The 22,847-nt window shown below is 44.4% G+C and overlaps 1 protein-coding gene across 2 annotated transcripts in view; it reads right to left on the bottom strand.

Annotated features, from left to right (window-relative positions):
* ROR1 (receptor tyrosine kinase like orphan receptor 1) overlaps positions 1–22,847 on the bottom strand; it is a 149,076-nt gene that overhangs the window by 15,339 nt on the left and 110,890 nt on the right. For both annotated transcript variants that reach the window (XM_064516312.1, XM_064516311.1), the window contains exons 3-4: positions 18,843–19,130; positions 17,376–17,406 (exon numbers count right to left, since the gene is read on the bottom strand). In XM_064516312.1, the coding sequence (XP_064372382.1) occupies positions 17,376–17,406; positions 18,843–19,130 (319 nt within the window). The remainder of the gene's footprint in view (positions 1–17,375; positions 17,407–18,842; positions 19,131–22,847) is intronic.

The raw sequence follows: 22,847 nt of genomic DNA, 5'->3' as shown, positions 1-22,847 counted from the left end.
GCTCAGCCATCCCAGCAGCTTTCTCAGCATCACCTGACTTCCCAGTGAGATCCTGCTCTTCTGTCTAGGGTAGTCTCTTCTGTCCCCTCTGACTTTGGGATATTAGAGAGGTAAACGTGAAAGGCAATAAAGCAAGAGAGAGCTTATGGCTCCACACGTAAAGCTCTTATGGAGAGTAAAAATGCACGTTCAGAAAAGGCAAAGCAATTCCAGACTACGAAGCTGCCCATCACCGGGCCTGGCACTGCTACGTCACTGTGATCTCAAACACGAGGGTGCTTCATGATGTGAAGTTGAGATGCTGTTTTCATAGAGGTTATCCAGTTACGGATGTCTACCAGTCCATCCAGTGCACACGGCTTCCCAGCTCTTTTCCAGGCGAGCACAACATTAATCACATCCATGCAGGACCAAGCGCAGCAGGCCCTCATGAGACAGCAGGTCTTGTAGGGTTGTTTCTTATGGGAGATCCAGTAACACGCAAAAATCCAATGCAAAATCCATGAGTTTGCACCGGGATCCCAGGGAAGCTAGTTAAATGGGCCATCTCACTAGAGAGCTCTTTTTCCTCTGCTTTTAGTGCTGCAGCTCCAGCAACCTGACAGGCTCTCTTGCCACAGCACAGGACCCTTCTGTTGCCATCTGCAGCCACCAAGGGTTTCTAATTGCCTCCCGACTTGAAACACAGGCGCAGCTTTTCAGGCATCCCCCAACAAACCCATCAAGCTACCTCGTGGCAGCTGAACAGAAAATGCCTGAAACCCCACAGCCACCAGTTCTCAATTTGCCTCTTACCTGGTTACACTAACCCAAGAAGGGCTACCTAGGTCTCTTCCTCCTCCTTACTCACCTCTGCATAGTCTGCTTTATAAATACAAACCATTTTGGCAAGATCCTATGTTAAAGTCTGCTTTTCAACATCTTGCCTTTTCTTTTCTAGTCTTTTTCTAGATTGTAAGAAATTGTCCATATCTTAATGTTCCTAGCAAACACAAAGGTCTACAAGCTACGTTCAGCAAAAGCTTTGTTACAAGACTTTAACATGAGCTCACTTGGAAGTATTTAATAAATTAACAGAAAAGCTAGACCTTGTGAGGTCATGCTATATTTATTTTTACACTAGCCAATGTATTCACAACACATACTCCAAAGCTGGTGTAACTGGGCAGTCATGTCTACCGTACCCCACGGATTCTTCTTTGCTTTGAGGAAGGACTCACATGAGTGCAATGAGAAAGAAGCATAAACGCAGGACTGACCTTGATATCTTGAGAGAAAATGGCAAAGGAGAGATGTGCAACAAGGCAAGACAAAGTCCCCAATGCTTTAAGCATCCTAAGAAAAAAAGCAGGAGCACAGCCCTCCCCCTGCATCCATGCTCCAACACCAGCCTGCTATGAGATATATTTATGCTTACATCTGTTAATTCATTAGTTAGATTAGATCATTGGATTACCATTATTTTGGGAACCAAATCTTCAGCTGACACCAATGTAAACAGATGAACGTAATTAAGAGACAGTGAGGATGTAATGAAATCAGTAGGCGACTGGACATGACGATGAGCAGCGATGCTGCCGGGAGATGCGCGGAGGCAGGCTGCTCTGGGACCGCTCCCGAGCGGGAGAGAAAAAGCGGAGAAATGCTGTGGTACCACCACGGTCTCCCAAGGGCAGAGAGTGTTGGCTCTAGGTGAGGCCTGTCCAGGTGTTTTTTCATTTTTTTCACTTAAGAAGTGAAAGGCATTTTGTCTTGCTTTAAAAAAAAAAAGGTTTTGCCATAGTACTGAACGAGTCAGAGCTGTTTATCTAAATAATTTATATCCGACAGCAGAGTACTGATAGGAAAATGCAGCCGGCGTTGCCTAGTCCGGACAACCGAGTGCTTTATACCCATCTTTTCCAAGGAAAGGCAGCCGCTTGCCGCAGCGAGACGAGGAAAGCGGGAGAGGATGCCCGCAGCTCGGCTCCGCCGGCCCGGCCCGCGCAGGCCCCCTCTCGAGAGCTGCACGGGGAAGGGTCCTAAAACACCCCCACCTCTTAAATCCCAGCCTTACGTCTCTGCAGCCCAGGGGGCTCTGGAGGGTCTCGCTCCAGCAAAGCCGAGTTCATAATGAAACCTGGTAGGTGACAGCGTGGAGCGAAGAAACCTGCTCCAAAAACTATGCACTTAATTAAAAGGCACATCAATAAATTTTTATTATTACATATATCAAATAAGCCCTCTGTACATCTATTAATGCTGTATAATTTATTTTTACATTGTTAAATAAATTGTATTTAGTTCCATATTCATGTTCCAACTTTACACAGAATAAAACGTTAAGAGTTTATACTTGGCAGATACCCCTTAAAGCAAACAGATGAATAATATTCTGTCATACTTTCCAAACGAGCAAAAAACAGTCGCTAACTTTGAAAATGGGAACATATTGGCTCTGTTTCATAACAATATTTCAGAAATGTGCGGGCTGCATTTTACTCTGCAAAAAGAAGAGAATTGCCCAGACTCGCATGTCACTGGGTAATTTAAGGAAAAGTTCTGGGTAATATAAGCTATTGCCGTTTTGACACCCCTTTAAAGTCGCAGGGCAGCTAGGGTTGAAATGGTTCACTAGAAAAGCCCGGGCATAAAATAAAAGATTAATAACGCTGCTGCTTTGTCATCGTTAAATTTACAGAGTCCCACAGCACCGCCGATACACCTGGTTCCTAGAAATAATCAAAAAATAATTCAAAGAGCAAATACGACCTGCCTAAGTGACTCTGCCGCTGAGTTATTTGTTATTTCACATTCCACGGCGAGAGCTGGTTTAACATGATGCCTCCAGCGCGGAGACGGGTGAAGCAGCAGCAGGGAACGTGCGCCCGCGTTGCTGTTTCGCGGGGCTCAGCCCGCTGCTCGGCCCCGGCCAGCGCTGGGGCCACTCGGCCGTCTGTCCGCGGCCAAAACTGGGACAGACGCAGCTCCCTGACCCCGAGCATCTTGCGGCTGGGCAAACGTTTGCCGCGCGCCCATCTCTGCCTCGCCCCGTCCCGCCGAGCGAGCGGGCGGCAGCGGCTTGCGGCTAGCCAAAGACCCCGGGTTTGGAAGCTTAATAAAATTAGTCTCTCGTGCAATTAATCCCTTGGCAAGAACGGACTGAAGCAATTACCGCACGTTCTTCTTTGTCATCGTTGGAAAGTTTTACAGTGTCTCTATCAAAATTACTCATTTTTGGAAAGCAAAAGCTGCCTAGAAAATCCCAACAACAGCATCTATGACTGTGATTTACATACCGACCAAAAATAAATAAATTCACCGCTGTGTTAGCCTTTGAGCTTCACCCTTTTCCTCCTCTTAAACACTTTACAACAACTCCTTCCCCACCAAAGCCCCCCTGGGAAGCCACCGCGCCTTCGTGCACGCGGGAGATGCCCGGCCGGCCGCGGGCCTCCTCGGCAGAGCCACGGCTGCAGCCGGCTAAGGGACGGCCCTGCTAACGGTATCCGGAGCTTTCCGGCAGATTTCTTACACCGCTCTGCAAGAGGAACTGCAAACCACGTGCCCGCAGCCCTGCACCCGGCAGGAAACTTCTTGCACGCATGTTTTGCTTGACAAAGCTATTTTAAGGTTAATTTGGGAAGGCAGGTTCGTCCAAGTTTCTGGATGCAAAGGAAAAAAACATGGAAAGTTTTTGAAGCGCAGTCGAGCGGGATAAGATTAGAAGCGCCAAGTGTTGCCGGTGCTGCACAGCCAAACGTGGCCCTTCCTCCCCGGATCCGCCCGCGGAGCCGTGACGGGCTCGCACGCACGGCCCTTACCCGGCTCGCATCAGGCATTAACCTTCCGACAACGAGCTTTTGGTGGACCCATCATCAGCTTCCCTCCATAAACTGGCTGCGGCAGCTCCGGGCTGAGCGATCCCAACCTCCCTCCCGCTGCCGGCAGCGCGCGGTGGCCGAGCCGGGCGAAGGGCCAAACGCAGCCAAAGGAGGAAGCTTCCTCAGCCTACGCAGCAAGGTGCCATCCCTCGGGTTTTTCTCCGAATCCCTAATTTCTGGGACATGCATATTTTTAGACACGGCAGCGTCAAACCGTACTCGGCTCCGGCCGATGCCTCTCCACCGGCCACCCAGCTTTTCGGCAAGCCGAGAGCCCGATGGAGCTCCTTGCTCAAACACCTCGTTGCCTCCAAAAAAGAAACGTGAAGCACAGCAGAAGCGTTAGCTGTCCTCACCGGCAGGGACGCAGGCAGGTTCAGACACCTTCCAAACGGCCTGATCTGGATGTCAAGGACTTTATTCCCAAATATTTTACCACCCCTTTACTGGCATATTGGGGCCTCCAAAGGAGCGTTCATGCAACTGATACCACATTAAAAAGTCTCTTTAACCACAAGTGTGGAATAACCAGGCTTTAACGCATAAAGACCTGAGCCCTCCAAGGAGCGTAGATTTTCTTTCTTCAAGATTTTCTTTCTTTCTTTGTATCCTATGAAAGTGTGGCCAGACAACCCACCCTCCGGCAGAGGGGTCTTAGAGACCTGGTCCTTCCCTTGATACAACCTGCATCAAGGATGGAGATGGCTGGCGACCCAAGAGGGGTAACGTCTTGCAGAAGGTGATTCCTGCTTCTTCCTCGGCCCCCAAAGACTCCAATAAAGCTCTGAACTACTCCTCCCTCATACGAAAGCTTGCAAGGTACCAAACGCTGACACTGAACACTACAAAAAGGGGCTTCAGCACTTCTGCAGCCCATTTTTTCTCTCACTCTTTCCTGCGCTACCTTATTTTCTTAAGCCGCAGCTTTGCTTCTGCGCCTCCCTCCCCTCTCCTTCCTTCTAACATTTAATTTGTCTTATGTGACTCAAATAAGTCTTTCTTTTGGTGACCTAATATTTTAACCTTAAGCCTGATGAAAAACAGACTTCGCAAATCTGACACTTGAATTAAAAGTGAAACACATGCCTCAGCACAAGTTAATTAAAAATAATACATATAACATTAGCTTGCTTAAACTCTTATTCGACCAAAAATTTGCACCCATCAATAACTACTATAGTCCACAACTGCTGCAAAAATACCGGTAACTACCACGAGCCAAAACTCACTGCACAAACCAGCCCTTTTACTTCTCCTTTTATTTATAAGGAGTTGGTTTTCGCGGGTCCTGTTGAAGATGCTGGGCCAAACTGGGAGGCCGGGAATACCCAGCCGGCTTCGCGGGGCAGCACCAGCTACAGCAAACCCAGGTGGGCTGCCAGCTGGAAAAGGGGGTTTTCCAGCTAAGAAACTCATTCCTAGGACGACGAACACAAGTGAAAATATGCTTCCGTGAGCTGCGACCTGCTTGCAGAAAGCATGTAACGCAGTGCCGTTGTGCAGGTCTTCCACAGCTCAAAATTGGTATGCAAGGTGGAAAAAAGGCTCTTCCCGCTCCAAACCAGCAGCAAGATTTTTATGAATCAAGTGGCAGAAGAAGGAAAAAGTCATGCCTTTTTCTGGACTGGCTGCCCAAGTTTGGAGGAAATGCAATGCATTGATGTTTACCAACAAATAAAACTATCCTCATTGGGTTTTTTTCCGAGTTTTATTTTCTTATTCAGTGTGGCAGCAGCTCAAAATAGGAATTGGATAAAATTCCTGCATCAGAAGCAGTCACGCTAGCTTCCCGCAGTGAACGATCACAAATTTTTAAGATATTTTGCAGTGATTCCTGGTGTATTTTGATGCAAATCAGACCGAGGTTACTCACAAAATTTAGTTATACCGCCTCTGGCACAGCCGGGTCTGCCAGGCTCGCGGCGTGTCACGAGCTGCTCCACGGAGGGCTGCGCTGAACTTGTGACACTACCGTTTCAGCTCTAATTCTGAAATTAATTGGTATTGATAAGGTTATATGCATGTTATGAATTACATTAATGCGTTCCCTCACTAGAAAAATATTATTGAAGATAAAAGTAGCTCAAAGAGCTGTTTCTGAAACCTTGTTTTAATAAAGTCTGCCACGGCATACTCTCGCAGTTGTACTTTATCAAATCTAAAAGCTGGGTTTTATCTTTGACTAGGTGAAATGCTGGTTTGTATCAATACGAACTCTTATCATGCCCTGGTAATACAAAACATGTATTTTACAACGGCATAAAAAATTAAACGAGGATTAAGCCAAACGTCATTTAAAAAGGCACGCACATATACCATCCATGCGGCAAAGCGATTCATGCGTAGGGTATGAGGGATGAAAATCAAAGGAAACCCTGGTACTTATATACCTTTGCTCCCTTTATCCAGCTGAGGAACTTTATTTTGGCAAGACTACTATTGCCTATTTTGTCCCACAAAAATGCCTTCTACACCAAGGATGGAGTAACATTCCTGTTTTATTCGCACTGAGGAAAAATATGGAAAAATCCCACAGAAGTCAATGGAGTTATTCTAGTTTTACACCTGTACGACTGAGACCAGCATCTGAAACAGCCACAGCTCTTAATGCGAATTATCGCCGAGAACAAAACTTCCAATACGAGGCAAATAAACAGTCTCCAGATCACTCCGTCACATTTGTTACTACTCTCATTATTTTTTTCGCTCCTTTTAAACCTGTAAAAGCCAAGACACTCACTTAAGACCAAATCATCACCTGCTAGTTGTGCTCAGGCCTAATCTGCACCCATTGAGGAGGAAAAACTGGCACCACCAAACTTGAAATAAACACTAGGTATTACCATGAGACGTTCACAGAAAAGTCACACAAGGAGACTTCTGCAACCAGCATAGTTACAAACAGTAAGGGAAAGGGTTTTATTATGCTTTTAAGTGCTTCAAGATTAAGAGGTTCTGCGATAATTTGTAGCTGTCCCTCACAAGATGGAGAGAGCAGAACTGTCAACAATAATGCAGAGAAAATAGAGAAAATGCAAAAGTGATATTAAATTTGTAACTTCTTTTTACATGCCAATACAACAAAATAGCTTCTATTCCAAAAGCAATTAAAGAAGACACTAAATAGCAGCCACTAAAATCAGATAGTTTGAAAATGGGCAGGTCAAGACAACTTGCATCCAAGAGTTGTAGAAGACAACGTTTCCGTGATCTTTCCACTGCTGGGGACTTTGTAATTTTGCAGGAAAGCTCTTGCAGTGCCAATATATACCCACCTCATGGGAAGACCCACGTGCCTATATGTCTGCTACCTTCCAAGCTCCTGGGAAGCCCAAGCACTGAAGGATTTAAGGCAGTAACAGAGCTGGCGTCAATTCACATGAGCTTACGGGAAGGAGATTTATTGGATGAGCTTTCGTGAACTCAAGGGTTGGAAAGAGAATAATGTTCGTATATAAAAGCATTTGACATGACACCGCACAAACATCACGGGCTGACGGGATTTCAGGTGTCTAAGGAGAAGGCTATGAAGCCAGAGTAAAAGGTTGTGTTACCACTCTGAAAAACCGGATTGCATGAGGAGCAATTAGACCGACTAAGTGGCTGGAAAAGCTGCCTAGGTGACCGAAGGAGCTCCAAGTGTTTCGTTTATCCAAGAGAAAGAGGTATGGTCATTTGATCATAATCTATAAATACTGACCTTACAATAGGTTCATATAAATAGTAGAATAAGCCACACAAAGTCAAGCTAAGAACAAAGCGTATTTTTAAAAAAGAGGATAATTAACCACTGAAACAGTTTACCGAGAGGCAAAGTAGCTCTCCATTACTGGATACTTAACAGCAAGATGGGATTTTCTTGGAGGATCTGCTCTAGTTAGTTCAAAATTACTGGATTTGAAGCCGAGCTTCACCGAGGGCAGCACTGAGCCCATGTCATCCGGGCGGGTTAGACGGAGGACCGCAACGGTCTCTCCTCACCTTTACAACCTCCAACGCTGCAATCTAGCTCTGAAAGGCAGCCAGCTTGCAAAGCCTCAGACGAGCGTGCCCATTCATCTTCACAAAAAATTACCAGGTTCCAGAGAAAAGGTATTTATTTTAAATAAATTTACTGACACCAGTGATTTGCAGAGTAACATTTGCGATTAATCTTTGCTTAATGTGGCTCTTTGTTGGCTCGAGCATTAATAGCGGCATCCCACCTACAACGGGTCAGATAACTGTCCTCCTTTTGCTCCAAGGCAACCACACACATGTTTTCCTGTTAACAAGATCAATAAACTTGACACTTTCTGAAATCAATGATTAACTCCTTCCACTGTACTTGAACTTGCCCACTTTTACTGCTTTGTACGGCCAAGGCTAGGGCGTCAGGCATGCTTTTAATTATCGGGATAAATAATGTAACACCTTATAATCTTCCTCCTGCACTTAATGATTTTGTGATGAAGTAATATAAATTGCAGTTGGCTCTAACTACATAGAGGCTGGCTGTGCAACCGTATTATCTTTACATGCAAACTCGTCCTGAAGGTTTTATACTGCACAGCAATAGCGAAAGCAGCTTGGGCCAGCAGAGATTTGTTCCCAGTGTAGCTGCAAGCTCCCGGCACAGGAGAAGCCCATGGTGCCTCGGAGGCGGCCTTGGACACCCACGGGTTTGTGTGGTGTTGGATGACTCGGGCTTGCACATCTTAAACTAACCCCACCCAACCCAACCTATCTCTTTATTTTAGCAGCTCTTCGATGAACAGCCACCTGCAGAAGGGAATGATGCGAACATCGATAAACGCAACAATAATCTCTGCCCGAACCTTTGAGATACAGCATCATCGGAGCGCGACACAAACCTGGCCTATCCCATCCACACGCGACCCTCAGAGACGCTCCGAAACACAACGGCAATTTTTGATTTGCCCTCTTTGAAGACAAGCAATGCATTCAGGGCAAAAATAAGGCTGCACAAAGATGGGCTCTGTTTTCGCCAATACGGGGACCTAACCGCGGTGCAGGACGGGTGAACTGAATTGTCGCTGTAATATCGTCCGCTCGCGGCCTTTGGGCTCAAAGAAACCCTTGTGAGCATTTTAAATTGCCCTTGTGATTAGAGCTGCTTGAGAACTCTTTTTGATGAAAACTGTCTTAGATAGAAGACATTATCTTTGGAAAACTGGAATGTTTCATGCAAATAGAGCGGTTTGGATGAAACTGCCACTGCGCTCTTAGAGCAGCTGCGGATGGAGACGTGGGGTCCGAGGGCACTCGGCCCGGCATAGCCGCGGGGCTGCCATCCGGGCTGGGCACACGAGACGCGGCGAAAGCAGCTCTATTTGGTCTAACTCACAAGAGCCAGCCTACTATCAGACACACATTGCCAGCGGTACATAATGATCACATTTTTTGCAACAGTTAAAAAATTTCTGCGCAGATACGGTGCTCTGGAAGCTGCAGAAGAGCATCAGTGTAAGCAACGGAGCTTTTCAGCTGCTCCTGATTTTGTTTCCATTCTGCTGCAAACTTCAAAATGATCCTCACTCTATCCCTGTCTAAACACATCAGCAAAATACACACACAGTCTGTAACTCAGGGTCAAACTATATAATTATAGGATTTCTTTAAGTGTGTGCATAAACAGTTTAGATCACCACATTTTCAAGTGATCCATCAAAACCCCTTAAAGAAATGAAAATCTTTTTTCTACCCGCACTTTATCTAAGGTCAAGCAAACTCAGTGCAATGCAGCTAATGCAACAAGGCTAAATGCAACACGCTAAAAAGCACCTAAACATAAAAAGGCACAAGACCTGATCCAGTATTTCCAAAATGCCAAAAGCTGAGCGTCTCCGTGGCAAATAAAAGCAATTTCACGCTTTCCTCTTCACTTCCACCAAACGTGGCTAGAGGCTTGTCCACCGAACTGCTTGCGTATTCCGCATCGTCTGCCTCTCTTCTGACATCTGCCCGCGCGCTGAGAAACTCTTTTATCGCATAAAACACAAATACTCCTCAAATGCCGGCCAGAGCATTGCACCAAGGCTGCCACACATCTATCTCCATGTATAGCTGCTGCGGGTGATGCCGAGCAGAACGAGAACAAACGCGGCTCTTGGCAGCATGTCGCCTCTGCCTCTGTGTTATAACGGTGCGTTAGGCAGTTCTTGCTCCTGGTGTCCAAGTCCTAATGTACTTCACTCCCTTTTCTCTTCCCCACTTAAAAAAGTATTGACATCAGTGTGATTAATTTGCTTTCAGAGAATACAACTGTGCCTTTGGACCGTGCCATGCCTTCCTTGCAGGAAATACCGCGTGAGACGAGGGCTCTCTGTTTGCATTACAGCACAGATAAGGGTTCAGCACTTCAGCTAAAATTTGTAAAAAAATTTATCAGATCCCCTCTCAGAAGTGGAAAGCACTCTCCAAGGTAAATCTCGCTCCAAATTCCAGGTCAGCTGTTTTTCTGCAGATTTACCGTAGCGCAACAGAAAACAACCGAACTGCTCCATCAGGAACGAAGGAGCGTGAATTAGGGGCTTCCTGCTGCTTCGGCTTCTTGCAGCATCGCTCACCTGAAAACCAGTGGCAGATGCCCGGCCACAGCAGACGGAGTGATGACCCAGTGCTATATATATATATCTATATGTATATATGTTTATCATATGTACAGGTTCAGGCCTCTAGAGCCAGAAGCTCATTTCCCTATTTTTTTGCAAAGCATACATGCAAAATCTGCAGCAAAACACTCAAGGCTGTGAAACCCTAGGCAAGAGAGACCAGCGTGGTTTTAGCTGCATCTAAAATAGTACAAAACACCTGCAGTTAAGGCATGTGAAATGCACCCTTAATCCCTCTCTGCCTCGGTTTCCCCCCGTGTTCTGGGAAACAAAAAAGGTGAAGAGGCAAAGCATTTTGTGAGTCTCAGATAACACGTTTAGCTATAGCAATACCTTGAGATGGATGCAATATCCCAGAATACCGAGTACAACCAATTCATTTAATACGAGACACAAGTACGGTTCCCTTCGCGCACTACCTGCCGGGGCAGAGTGGCCACGCATGCAGCAGCTGACGCGCGCCGCCTCTCCCGGGACCGCGGCGTTTCCACGACCGGCCTGCTCGCGGCACATCATCTCACTCTGCGACCTTGGCAGCACCGAGCGGGGATTATTTCCACTCGGATGAAGTCATGCGGCACCGTGTAACATGGTTTCTGTCAGCATCAGCCACTCAGACTTCTTCTTCGTACCACTTGAGCTTTTGCACAAATGTATTTATATTGGCCTCCGCGCAGAATATCCCACTTTCGGCTCGCGTCTGAGCTCCTCCGCGCCGCAGGTACGGCCTGCTGCGTGCAGCGGGGCCGTAAAAGGCCCAAGGCTGAAGCTCAGGGGACTTCGGGCCTCCTTCAAAATTTCCACAGTCACTAAGCAACACCAAGGCGGTTGCTGCAACAGCGGCAACATCTGCTGTAGGGCTTGAAATCAATGTGGCTCATTCACCGGCGCCCGGGCGCGCAGCAGCTCCGGGTGCTGCCGGCGGGCAACGGGCAGCTGCAGCCAAGCCGGGCTCGGGGTGTCTCCACTGCGAATCTTCACTCTTCATCAGCGGTTTTTGGTCCATAAAATCTAGCTGCTATGGTCAAAAGGGAGAAGTCCCTCTGTCACCCTTTGAAGCCCTCAGTTGAGCATGCAGTTGGCCAAGGCTCATCTGGACGCGAGCCAATGGTTACGCATTTTCTCGTTGAAGAGAACCATGCTGACATCCAGCCACAGAGAGCCACTGTATAAAAGATCTGTTTTACTAAAAAACCCAGATGTGTTTAACTAAAAAAAAAAAAAAAAAGAAAAAGAAAAATCTTAATCACTGAAAAAGAGGATGGGAAAATCCTGCGGGGTTTGTGGTTTCACAAACCTTGCAAGCTATTTCTGGGAATCACAAACCCCATTTGATTTTATGAATCAAATGCTCTTTAAAATTACAGCCCTCTCCTCTCCTCCTCTCTCCTCTCCTCATTCCCAGCAGTTAAATAAAGACAAAAACAATACCATATTTAGCTGATACACAGAGAAGGCTCCACTAAGAATAAAACAACCGTTCAAGAGCAATACTGACCCGAGGAACGCACGTGCTCGGCGCAGGAGGTGCCAGCGTGGGGTACACGCATCGAGCCCGACTCACGTTCATGCTATTATCTCTCTGCTGCACAGAAAGCACCGCAGATCTAAGAGTACTAATGTTGATGAACTAGGCATTTTTCTCCTTCAAAACCTAAACCAGCACGTCTCGTGAACTCACAGAATATTTGCAAGGAGGTGCCACACTGTGTTTCCAATGTTTCCTCTGTAACGAAATCAAAATTCCACTCTGGCAAGTGAAATACTTCATCTGCAGGTTAAGTTTTCAAGAAAACGTGTTCATTATGCAGTAAGTGTCTGCGTTTTTTTGTATATCTTGCAGAGCTTTGACACAAAATATAGAGTATTTTCCTGAATCCTTCCCATCTGACTACATTCAAGCAGGTTTTGTCTAGTTCAGTTTTAAATTGGACCATGTCAAAAGGCACTTTTGTTTTCTTCCCCCCAATGTTCTCATGATAGTCCTTGAACAGAGTGTGCTCTATCTCCTTTAGTTTCAGTGATCTGCACCTAAATTTTTCCTGGAGTGCGTGAACACAAGGTCAGAACAAGCATAAAGCCACCACTCCAGTGAATGGTTTTAGCGGAGATGACATGGAATGAGAAAAAGAGGACAAAGATCTTGGAAAAGACTGAGCATAAACCATTTTCCCAGGCCAAAGTACCAATTGTTACAAAATTAGAATCGCTAATAATCTCTTAATCTCTATTGCTACATTAAATTCTCTTGTCTCCTGGAATCTGCTGTGCTCTGGCTTCAGTCCTTCCCAACTTCTATCTCTGTAGCAACCAAAGAGACCTGAGATCAAGAGACACACTTCCAGGTCCTTCAAGAAACAAACCTTGGCATGGACCATGGATAAAAATTAAGTTTCAAACTGATGCCTTCCTGGATGTCTGTAAAGTCTCCTTACACGTCTTGGAAAGAAAAGGCATCCTGGAATCTCTTAGCTTTCTGATAAGAAATGTGGAGCATGGGAGCTTCAGAATGCTCCTTCTGAGCTTCCTCAGATTATTCGTTATTAGTTGGTGGGGTCCTTTTCCACCAGCAGCCAACAGGACCTGACTTATCCGCCAGAAGAGGGTCTCACCCAGACTCCCGGCTGCGGTTGGGGTGGAGGTGCCCTTGACACCATCCACTCCGTGGAAACTATGTAAGGAGTCCTAAGAGCCGGAAGGGGAGCGCGGCGGCCCAGCTCTCAGCAAGCATCCGAATTGCGAGGCAGACTCATTCTCACTCTCCCCACAGCTCTGGGAGCTGCTTGTAACTGCCTGCGTATCTGTAGCACCTTCCTTCAAAATGAAAGATAAAATAATGATTTATTTATAAAGCAGGAGTGTGCATTCTGATTTTAAAGACGTTTTCTCAAGCTCTGTTGCACATGTGGAGAACCAGAGCACATCAGAGGAATGTAACCTCGCAGCCTCGCAGATAAGGCTTTAAAGTCGACCTCTGCAAAGCACAAGAGACTTAAAGGAAGGACATTCAGGTCAGCCAGTGTTTTCGGAGAGGAATACCTTGGTTTTGTGTTTTCCTTATGGACCGTAATGGTACGTTCCTGCTGGACCTTCTCTTATTTGCTTGTAACCACTTGGTCAGTGGTTACAGACATCTGGTTCTCACTAACTCCAGCAGCATTTCAGGAAAGCAGAGAGAATAAGGATGTAACACACACGTGAATTGTTATGTTATTTAGTTTTGCCTGTCTTCTTTTACAAAAGTTATCCATTTAACCTTCTGATTTTTAAGCAACAGTTGGACCATCTATTTTTCTGCCATCACATCACAGCAGAACTCTGCACCTATAAATTATGTGAAGAAAAGTGCAGAGCTTATGGATTTTTTTAAAAAACATGATCCTCAAATTAAATCCTTAAATGATCAGAATCTTTCACTCACGGTAGATTAACAAAGACAACATGGGAAAAGCATGCCCACTAGGAAAAGCCACCACGTTCCAACTATTTTGTTGACTGTGTTATCATTGGACAAGAAACACATGTTGTTAAGGCACAAATACCATCCAAGTGAGATTTTTCCTTTACATAAGCATTCTTCAAAGTGCTTTCCAAATTTAAACTCAGTTTAACCACTAACACTACGACGATATACAATAACTGTCCATTTGTTCACAGCAACACCACAGGTCAGCCTGGACAACAGAGAACATTAAACAGGAGTCCACACGAACGTCTTCTGGGGAACAGAAACCAGCCAAACACATGGACCACAGTCGGTTTGTCCAAAGCACCAGGGCTAACGGCCCAGCTTTTGAAAAAATGGCACGAGAATATTTTATGACCCAAGTTCCAGGACTCTTCCTGAAGAAAGCAATTCCCCAGAGGACCCCTTTAGTCTTAAATCATGGGTAGGGAGGTCAGCCCTGGACTAGATCTGTCGCTCTGGAACTTGAACACTGAGGCAGGCATGCGTGGGTTGAGCTTTCACAGATGAAAGCAGGTCTTTCTCATGCCTATTCCTACTGCTCATCTAACAGCAATTAAGAGTCCTAAAATGGCAACAAGAGTATGAAACAGCATCAGCATCTGAGGGCTAAAGCCTTCAACGGAGGGGGATCTTACAGGAAACAGCCTCCAGGTTCTCTTCATATTTGAAGAAATTTTCAATGAAAATATCAGAAAAGCAAGGCAACCGACTCTAGGAAAACGTAAATAAACTTGTCTTCAACCAAGAAAATCTACCAAAGCTGGATAAAATGCTCTGTTCCCCTACACTGAAGAGGAGTGCTGCCTTTAACCCAGGACTGCTGCAAACAGTTTATTGTGACACTTACCTATGCAATGTAGAATTCCTCTTACCACAGGCACTTCGACCTCATTTTCATTAATTTGTTAGTGTTTGTTTGCCAACTTGTCCAGGGAGCAAATAATGCATGAGTAGGATATACATTTCTCAAGATGTTTTTTGCATGGGAATAAGAGTAAACTGCTAGGAACAGAACTGGTGGCAACTTCCAAGTCTACAACACATGGAATTTCTCTTCACTGTTCAGCTTAATGCACTTGGAACAAAACCTCTGCTGCTATCTGTAAAGTTGTTGCAGTTATGCCTCTGATAGCAGGCATGAACTGGGTTCAAGACAACGTACACAGTTTTTTTACTCTAATTTAGTATGAATTCCAAGTTCAACTTTCTTTTTTCATAAGTTTCTTCCTGATTCTCTTAATTCATACATTTAATCTGCGGAGTTTCTACAAGAATGTAATTGTTCTCTACTCAATAAAATGGAGGCCCCGCGCACATTTCTTTGGATATGTTTCCCTGCAGTGTTTAGTACAATGTGACCTCTCATTAGACAGAGCCTGCAATTTTCCAGGGTAATGAAGTGCGATTAAATATCTTTTTTGGTTGCAAAATTACAAGGCACAAGGATAAAATCAACTTTTGAAGAGGAAATCTCACTTTATTTTCACCTTCCTTCCACATTCTTTGTGTTTGTACTCATGTAAAATAATGGTCAGGGCATGCTGAAAACAAAGTGAAAATCTGGATTATTTAGCTGCTTACACTGACTAATTTAATGCCTAATACAGTTCATATGGAAATCAGTCATTGTTTTTTCCCTCAAATTATGGGCTTTGAGCAGAGAATAAGGCAGGGCCATGTTAAGATACTGAAGCTAGAAGAAGGGTGATTAGGTCAGGAGAAGTGTAATACTGTTAGTGCAACATTATTTTAACATTAACCATTAGTATGTGTACCCCTTCTAGGCTCTAAACTAGCAGTAGTCTCAGGAGTTTGGATTTGTCTCCATGGCCTGAACGAAGTTGTGTTGACGTTGCCATCGAGCTCGGTCCGACCCTCACTGACCTAGTGGGACCATTTGCAGTTACTTCACCATAACCGTGTGGGCTGCTGGCTGGTCAAGTTCTGCTTCTTTTGTTGTGAAAAAAACCCAAAACCTTACAGAAAGAGAATGGAAAAAGGTTTCTATATCTATTTTGTGTAAAAAAACGTCAAGCACATCTGAACGGCCTAGACGGTGCAGTGCTAGCACGGCCTTCCTTTGCTGTCTGTGCTCACACCTCTTCGGTAGGTTTTTCACAGCCAAGTGCATGTTGCCCAGCCTTACAAATTTTAGAAACCCCAAACTAAGCAGAATTCGACACAGAATCGGACCTTCTGTCCCACAGATCACTAATTAGCTCTCCACACGGCTAAAGAACACGACAGTGCCCACTTCTCGAAGCCCCGCGAAGCTCCGTAAAGCTTCGCTCCTCCGAACACCGCAGCCACGGAAAGGAGCCGACTACGAGCAGAGCTCCCCTTCCCAAACAAACTCCAGCCGCTTCATTCCAGCTGCCTTCCGACGGGAAGACAAAAACACATTTTATGATGCTCCATTAGAGGGCATCCTAGCATGTCCTTTTGTGGGGAGGTGCCTTCCTTACTTTACCCTCTGCAATACTTTGTGAACTATCTTCAGAAAGATAGTCAGGAGCATTCACATCCCCAAACTTTCACATCCCTCATATTATAGTAATAGTTTAATTTTCTGTTTTCGTTGATACTGTACTTCTCTTCTAACAGTGCAGCTCCACTCATCAGGACAGGCTGCTTTTCAGTATCGTTCCACACGTGTACGATGATAATAAACAGGACATGTAATCACCTGCAATCAGCAAATTAATTTCAAACTGCAGAACAGTAAAAGATGTGACTTGAAAACATTAAGGAACTATAAAAAGGTGAGTAACTTTGATCATACATCTTGAAATTAGAGGGGAAGATAATATATGTTCCCAAAACCTCCTAAAGAGAGAATCTCAGCTGCCAAAAGCCAACAACATGCTAATTGCTAAGACACAACAGCGTGGATCCAAGAGCGGGAACGGCACCTAGGCTGCAAGGTGCAAGACAGCTGCTGTTAAAGCAGTCATTGCTCCCAGCCATGCACTTGATCTTTAGGAACTCAGTTCAGCGACTGTTTCCTAATACAGACATAGAGAGCTAGAGATACAGAGCTTACTGCCATCAGCCCCATTAAAATCAGCAGAAGTCCTCCAGGCAGTAAAAACTACATGTAGCAATAGATATTTTCCGGAGTGGGCTGTGCAGACCAGTTTCTGTTCATACTCGACATTCTACATGCATACCGAGATCAGTTCAACGACTGAAGGTACCAGATGATCTAAAGAAAATATTGGAAATTAAGAAATCCAGTATTAGAAATAGGATTTGAAATACTATGAAAATTTATCTATAAGATAGATAATACAGTTACCCATAAATTACCATACTATCTGACTTAAAGTGCAATGTAAAAGTGACTCTGTTCTACAAAGTGAAAAATTAACATCTGACTGCTGAAAAGCAAGATTAATGAATCAGTATAACAGACATGAAACAACTTACGATGATCCCGGACTTGCTGTTGGCGGGGGACCTGGAAAAGTGACAGAATAAAAACAGCGGGATGAGTTATGGCGAGGTAACAAGTAGGAAGCTTTAGAAAACCTTTTAAAAGATAAAAGTAACAGTCTGTCATGTTGAATGTGCTTTATGTAGTTTAACAGATGATTAGCAGTTTCTCAATACCGAAGACAAGGCTGTAGCCTGTAGCAGTGATTGTCTAAAAAATGCCATAGATCAGGCCAAAAAATAGGTGAGGCACTGACCCTGCAATACAGTTGGTGGCTGGGGCCATCACGAAAAAAGTTATAGCAAACACAGCTTGCACAAAAGCAGGTTGTAACTCCAACTGAGAGAAATCAGCATCGTTTCCCCCTATCAATCTTCATTATTTTTCAAGGAATTTGTCCTAGGCCTGATTCAAATGCATTGATTGGGTTTCCTTGGTCCTCAGCGGGCTTTGGGTGAGAGCATATTTAAGCGGAATTCATACAAATGAGTATTTGCTCTGGAAATTTGATTGTAAGATTAAATTTGCTCCACTCAGAAAAAAGAAAAATATTAGGTGTTTTCTACAAAAATATCAGGTGTTTTCAACAGGAGTGTCTACAAAAATATAATTGTTCAGATAAATATCTCCTAAATTTCAGATACAAGCTAGAAGACAGCAACTGCTTTAAGAGAACATCTAAATAATATTTTTATAAGAAACAGAATATAGAAAAATCTGGGCGATTTATAAAGAAAAGCTATGAAACTCGTCAAACACATCATTCATGATGTGTTATTTGTCCAGTTCCAAAGAGGATTAACCGGGACTCCACGCAAACATCTTCAGCTCAGGGAAATCTTTTCCTCTGAATGTGGGAAAGGAGGAGATGACACACAAAATCTGCTTCTTGTTTGGGGTCTTCCCAGTCATAAGATCAGCTCTGAAGGCAATTATCTCTATATAAACTTTGACTTGGAAGAAAAAGTGCTTATTTTAACTAAAGGGGTGGGTGCGTGTGTATATCTATCTATCCATCTCACTAATGTGCCTCCAATCTATTTTGTAATGAACATTTGCATTCCCCTTCCAGTCTTTTGCAAGCTTAAAGTTCTCATACACCAGAGAAAAAGGAGGTGACTCAGGTACTTGAGAATGAAGTAGATTTTCTCACCTGGCCTGAATCTACTCAGGTGGGATATGTTTTAGTCCCCCAGTATTTCGATCCTAATTCCAGTAGGCCCTTATAAAATAAAAGCCACTATTGCAGCTGGTGACATGGGTATCTCAGCTGAGCAGTGAGAAACATGTAGAGAGGATAAAACTGCCATCCCAGCGGTGTTCCCAGGAATAGACTGAATCCGACCTGGCATTGCTACCTCTGAGCTGAGTGTTTGCAGTGGCTAAAACAGAACTCCCTCTCCAGAACTGTCGTCCTGCTCCTTTCCACAGTCTGAGCAGTTTAAAAGGCGAAAACTTACCAAATTTAACAAACAGCACGCCAGTTGTGGAAACAGTCTTTCTCCCATTAGTTGCAACGCACTGGAAGTAACCTGTATCCGTAGTGTCAAGGTTCCTTATTCGCAGTCGAGAGCCGTAGCTTGTCGCGCGGAAAGAAATCCTCCGGGGCTCTTGAACGACCGGAGCATCGTTTTTCAGCCAGCGGACAGTGGGAGGAGGATTGCCAGAGACTTTACAGTGCAGGTCTGCGGTCTGGCCAAGGGTGGTGGTGATGTTATTCATAGGTTCGTCAAGGGTCAAGAAGTAATCTAGTAAGTGAAAAGCAAAAAGGGGTGAATAAAGGATTCCAGCTTAGAAACGCTGATTTAAAGAAATCTCCTTCTTGTCTTTGGAGGGAAACAAAACAAGTGGCTGTTAGATTTAGCAGAAAACTTAATGGGGGTTTTGGATCCAGCAATAGAGCCCATATAGCATGGTAATTAATGCAATGGTAAATTTGTGCTGTGCTGCTTATGCTGCATGGGTAACTAAAGGAAGAAATCTTGGAATTTTCATTGTAGTATAGTCATGTTATATTTCTTGAGAACGCCTCTTTCTCACCTATGGACTCTCACTTTCTCAGCATCATCCTACTCAGCTTCATTCAACACAGAAAAAGGCGGTAACTCTACTTCTCCTTGTTCTTTTATTTCTCCTTTTTGCTAACTAGTAACTGCGAGAGGTTCATCCAGGCACTCTTCACCTCCAGCCAAAACCAGATCTCCCCAAGGGTCCCCAGCCTTTTGGAAATCCAGCTGCTTATTTTGATGCCTGTACCTTGCAGTACTGCCCTTGCTTGAGTTAGGATCCCCCAAACACATCAATATATGAAATTAATCCCTCCAAAATGAAGATCTCGGAACAATTTTTTAATTGACTTGCAGAGTAGTGTGGACGGCACGTTGCCAAAGATTTTGCACACACTAACTGTATGTACGAAGGAATAAGGATCACATCTAGGAGATGAAGACTTTTTTTCCCTCAGTCAGGATTTCCCTTGCTAAGACTGCTGCAGTTTAACTTCAGTCTGAAATTGGTCTCATGATAGGTGCGAGCAGAAGATCAAGAATTCTTTTATTTTGTTAGGATAGGGAATGCTAAACCAAAATTTAAAGAAATTAATCTCTTCTAATCCAATCACGAGCATTGCCTTCTTCTGTCAGGTGCTATTTCATTCTACATCCTTCAGGAAGAGGACTATTTCCAGTTAACTGTATTCAACATTCAATTAAATCCTTTAAAGGCAGAGGGTCGGATGGATTGAGTACCGGCAATGGAATATGTAGGCTTTCATCTCAGTGTCACAGGTTCAAATCTAACTGTGGTCATTAGTGGCCAAAAACTATTATCATCTGCTGGACGTCTCAGCAGGGAGGCCAGCAGTGAAAACCCAGCGACTGTGCTCTGCTCCTTTGCTCTCAGCGCAAACTCGTGAGGTCAAGAAAAGCCTACCGGCAAGTACATTTGTGCTGTGCTGCTTATGCCGCACTCGTCTGTAGGCACATCTACTGTTAACTCCAGCAATAAGCCTGCCTGACAGTATGGAAAAAACCTCCATCGTGCATTAAAAGCAGCTTAGCTAACTAATGTTTCTAACTACTCCACTTCCCTAATTATTTATTTAATCCTGTCTTCGCTGGCTACTCCCTTCATTAGGTTTTGTGTATGTTACTATCTCTTTCCTTTCTATTTAATCTGTTTAGAGTGTAAGTTCTTACCCTCTGCTCGTGCAGCGCTTCGTACAATGCGCCCCTGTTCTCGCCGCGTCCCTGGGAGCTGCAGAATAAACATCAAGCGCAAAGCAGCTCTCCACACATTTTTTTCATCCATCAAGTAGTCTTTTAACGTGCAGGTACGGATTTGAAACTGCAAAATGCTACTGTTATCTGTGCTCCCATGGATCTAATTAGTTAAGAAAACTGCGTATGGGGTAAAAAGGGCAGAGGCTGCAGCCCGCCGCTGAAGACGGACAACGGGGCTCAGTGTCTTTCACCGGGGCGTCAGAGGGGGCTGTTAGTTCTCCAGAATCGTTTCTGCAGGCTTCATCACAAGATTAGAAATGTTTCTGACTCACTGTCTTAATAACCTTGCCGGGAAGCATTATCTAAATCAGCTCATATATTCTTGGGTTCTCTCCACAATCTGTGTTTAATAAAATCGCACTAATAGCGTGGAACTGGATAACCACATTTAATTATCTATATAACATTTCTATATCACACTCGTCTATATAACTCATGACAACATTTCAAAGACGGTGATTCAGACATCTACAGCGTAATACAGTCAGAAAACAGAGTACTGTCTGCCCTGTGATGGTCTTGCTGACAACCAGGATGGTAAACATGGTGTTTTAAAGGTCCTAGGGTATAGAGGAGAGACAAATGAAGGAGCAAGGATGCAGGGTAGATTTCCAAAGACTGGAGGATGATTTTAAAATATCAATAGCAACAGTAAGACAGTGAAGAAGTACAGCTGTAATGCAAGAGCTGTAGTGAAACTACTCTGTAGGCACAAACAGAAACAGTTTCTGGGATCGAGAAGCTTCTGACTCTAAGCGTTGTCCACCACCCTCACCAGACTACTATAGAAACACCAAAACAAAACACATATACTAAATTCAGCTTTGCTTAATCCTTACATCCATAAATTTTGCATGCAAATCATAAATCAGATCAAGCAGCAGACCGTAAGGCATTGGAGATGAGATTTAAACTGGGCATATTTCAAGAGTCTGGACATTTCATGAGAAGAAGTTTCTCACAGATAGAGTAGTTCTGTAATTGAAAACGAACCGAAAGTCTAACAGTGCTTCCAAGAAATCTTGGACTGTTATTGACTCCTACAAAATTATGAAAATTCTTTCTCTGGAATGCATGAGAGCCCTCAAGTACTGCGCTCGCCAAAAGGGGCCAAAGAGAAGCCCAGTTTTATTTTTAATAGCTGTGTCTGACTGTCACCTATCGAAGCCCACCAAATCTCCAGAGCTTCTGCCACCATCCTCCTCCTCTAACGACAGCAGTACGAAGAACACACAAAACCATTCCTCCAGGCTGAGGATGGGATGGACCTGCTGCCGGGATACCTGCTGGGGACACCGCGCCGCACGGCTGTATTTCACCGCGTCTCCTTCGACAGGCTGCCTGTCACTGAGGAGCTCTCCAGATCCCTGGAGCCGACTCTCGCCGACCAAAAGAATAAATTCTTAGAAACTTTATGGTTCTTGTGTGCAAAGTAATTACTATGTTTCTGCGAATTAAACAGTCTAGTGGCAACGGGCATTGGAAAGTCTGAGTTTTAATCCTGGCTCTGAACAGTCTGGGGTGAATCACTCCAGTTAGGATTTGTAGAAGAGCCGAAGGGAACGAGACACCCAAAGCCAATCAAAATCCACATGGGATTTGTGCAACTAACTCCTTTTCAAAACAGCCTTAAACCTTTTGGCTCACTCTCTCTAGCCATAAAGCGAGGATAATAATCCCTCTTACATCATGGGGAGGCTGTTATGTACATTAATGAGATAATGCTCGTAAAGCACTTTGAGGGTGAAAAGTGCTATGCTGGGATAAGCACTGTTATTATATTTTAAGTTAAATCTCAGGGTTTCAAGCACATAACAAATGCCCGTCCGTACTTCAGAGCAGCACTCTATAAAAACATTTTAGAGACATTTTAAGTTACAGAAGTTCAGGAGAACGGTCTGAAAAAGTTCTAAATAAAATTTAGCCCACCTATAATTTAATAATAGTCAAACTGATTTTTTTTTAATTTGTAAAAACAATTTACTGCTGGGCTCAGACCCTGAATGCCAAGTTTCAGCCCACAGAGATTTTTTTTTTTAATGGCTGAGTTATAAACCCTTGAAAAATGCTGACAGCCCCTTTACTATAGCAGCACTAGCGGGTGCCCTATAATGAACTTTTAAATGACTTGAGATAATATCTGGAAAGCCAAGCCTGAAATATATTTCTGGTTTTGAGCCGCTG

Source organism: Dromaius novaehollandiae, chromosome 8 (assembly GCF_036370855.1).
Source record: "Dromaius novaehollandiae isolate bDroNov1 chromosome 8, bDroNov1.hap1, whole genome shotgun sequence".
NCBI lineage: Eukaryota > Metazoa > Chordata > Aves > Casuariiformes > Dromaiidae > Dromaius > Dromaius novaehollandiae.
This window is presented reverse-complemented; position numbering and strand designations above follow the sequence as displayed.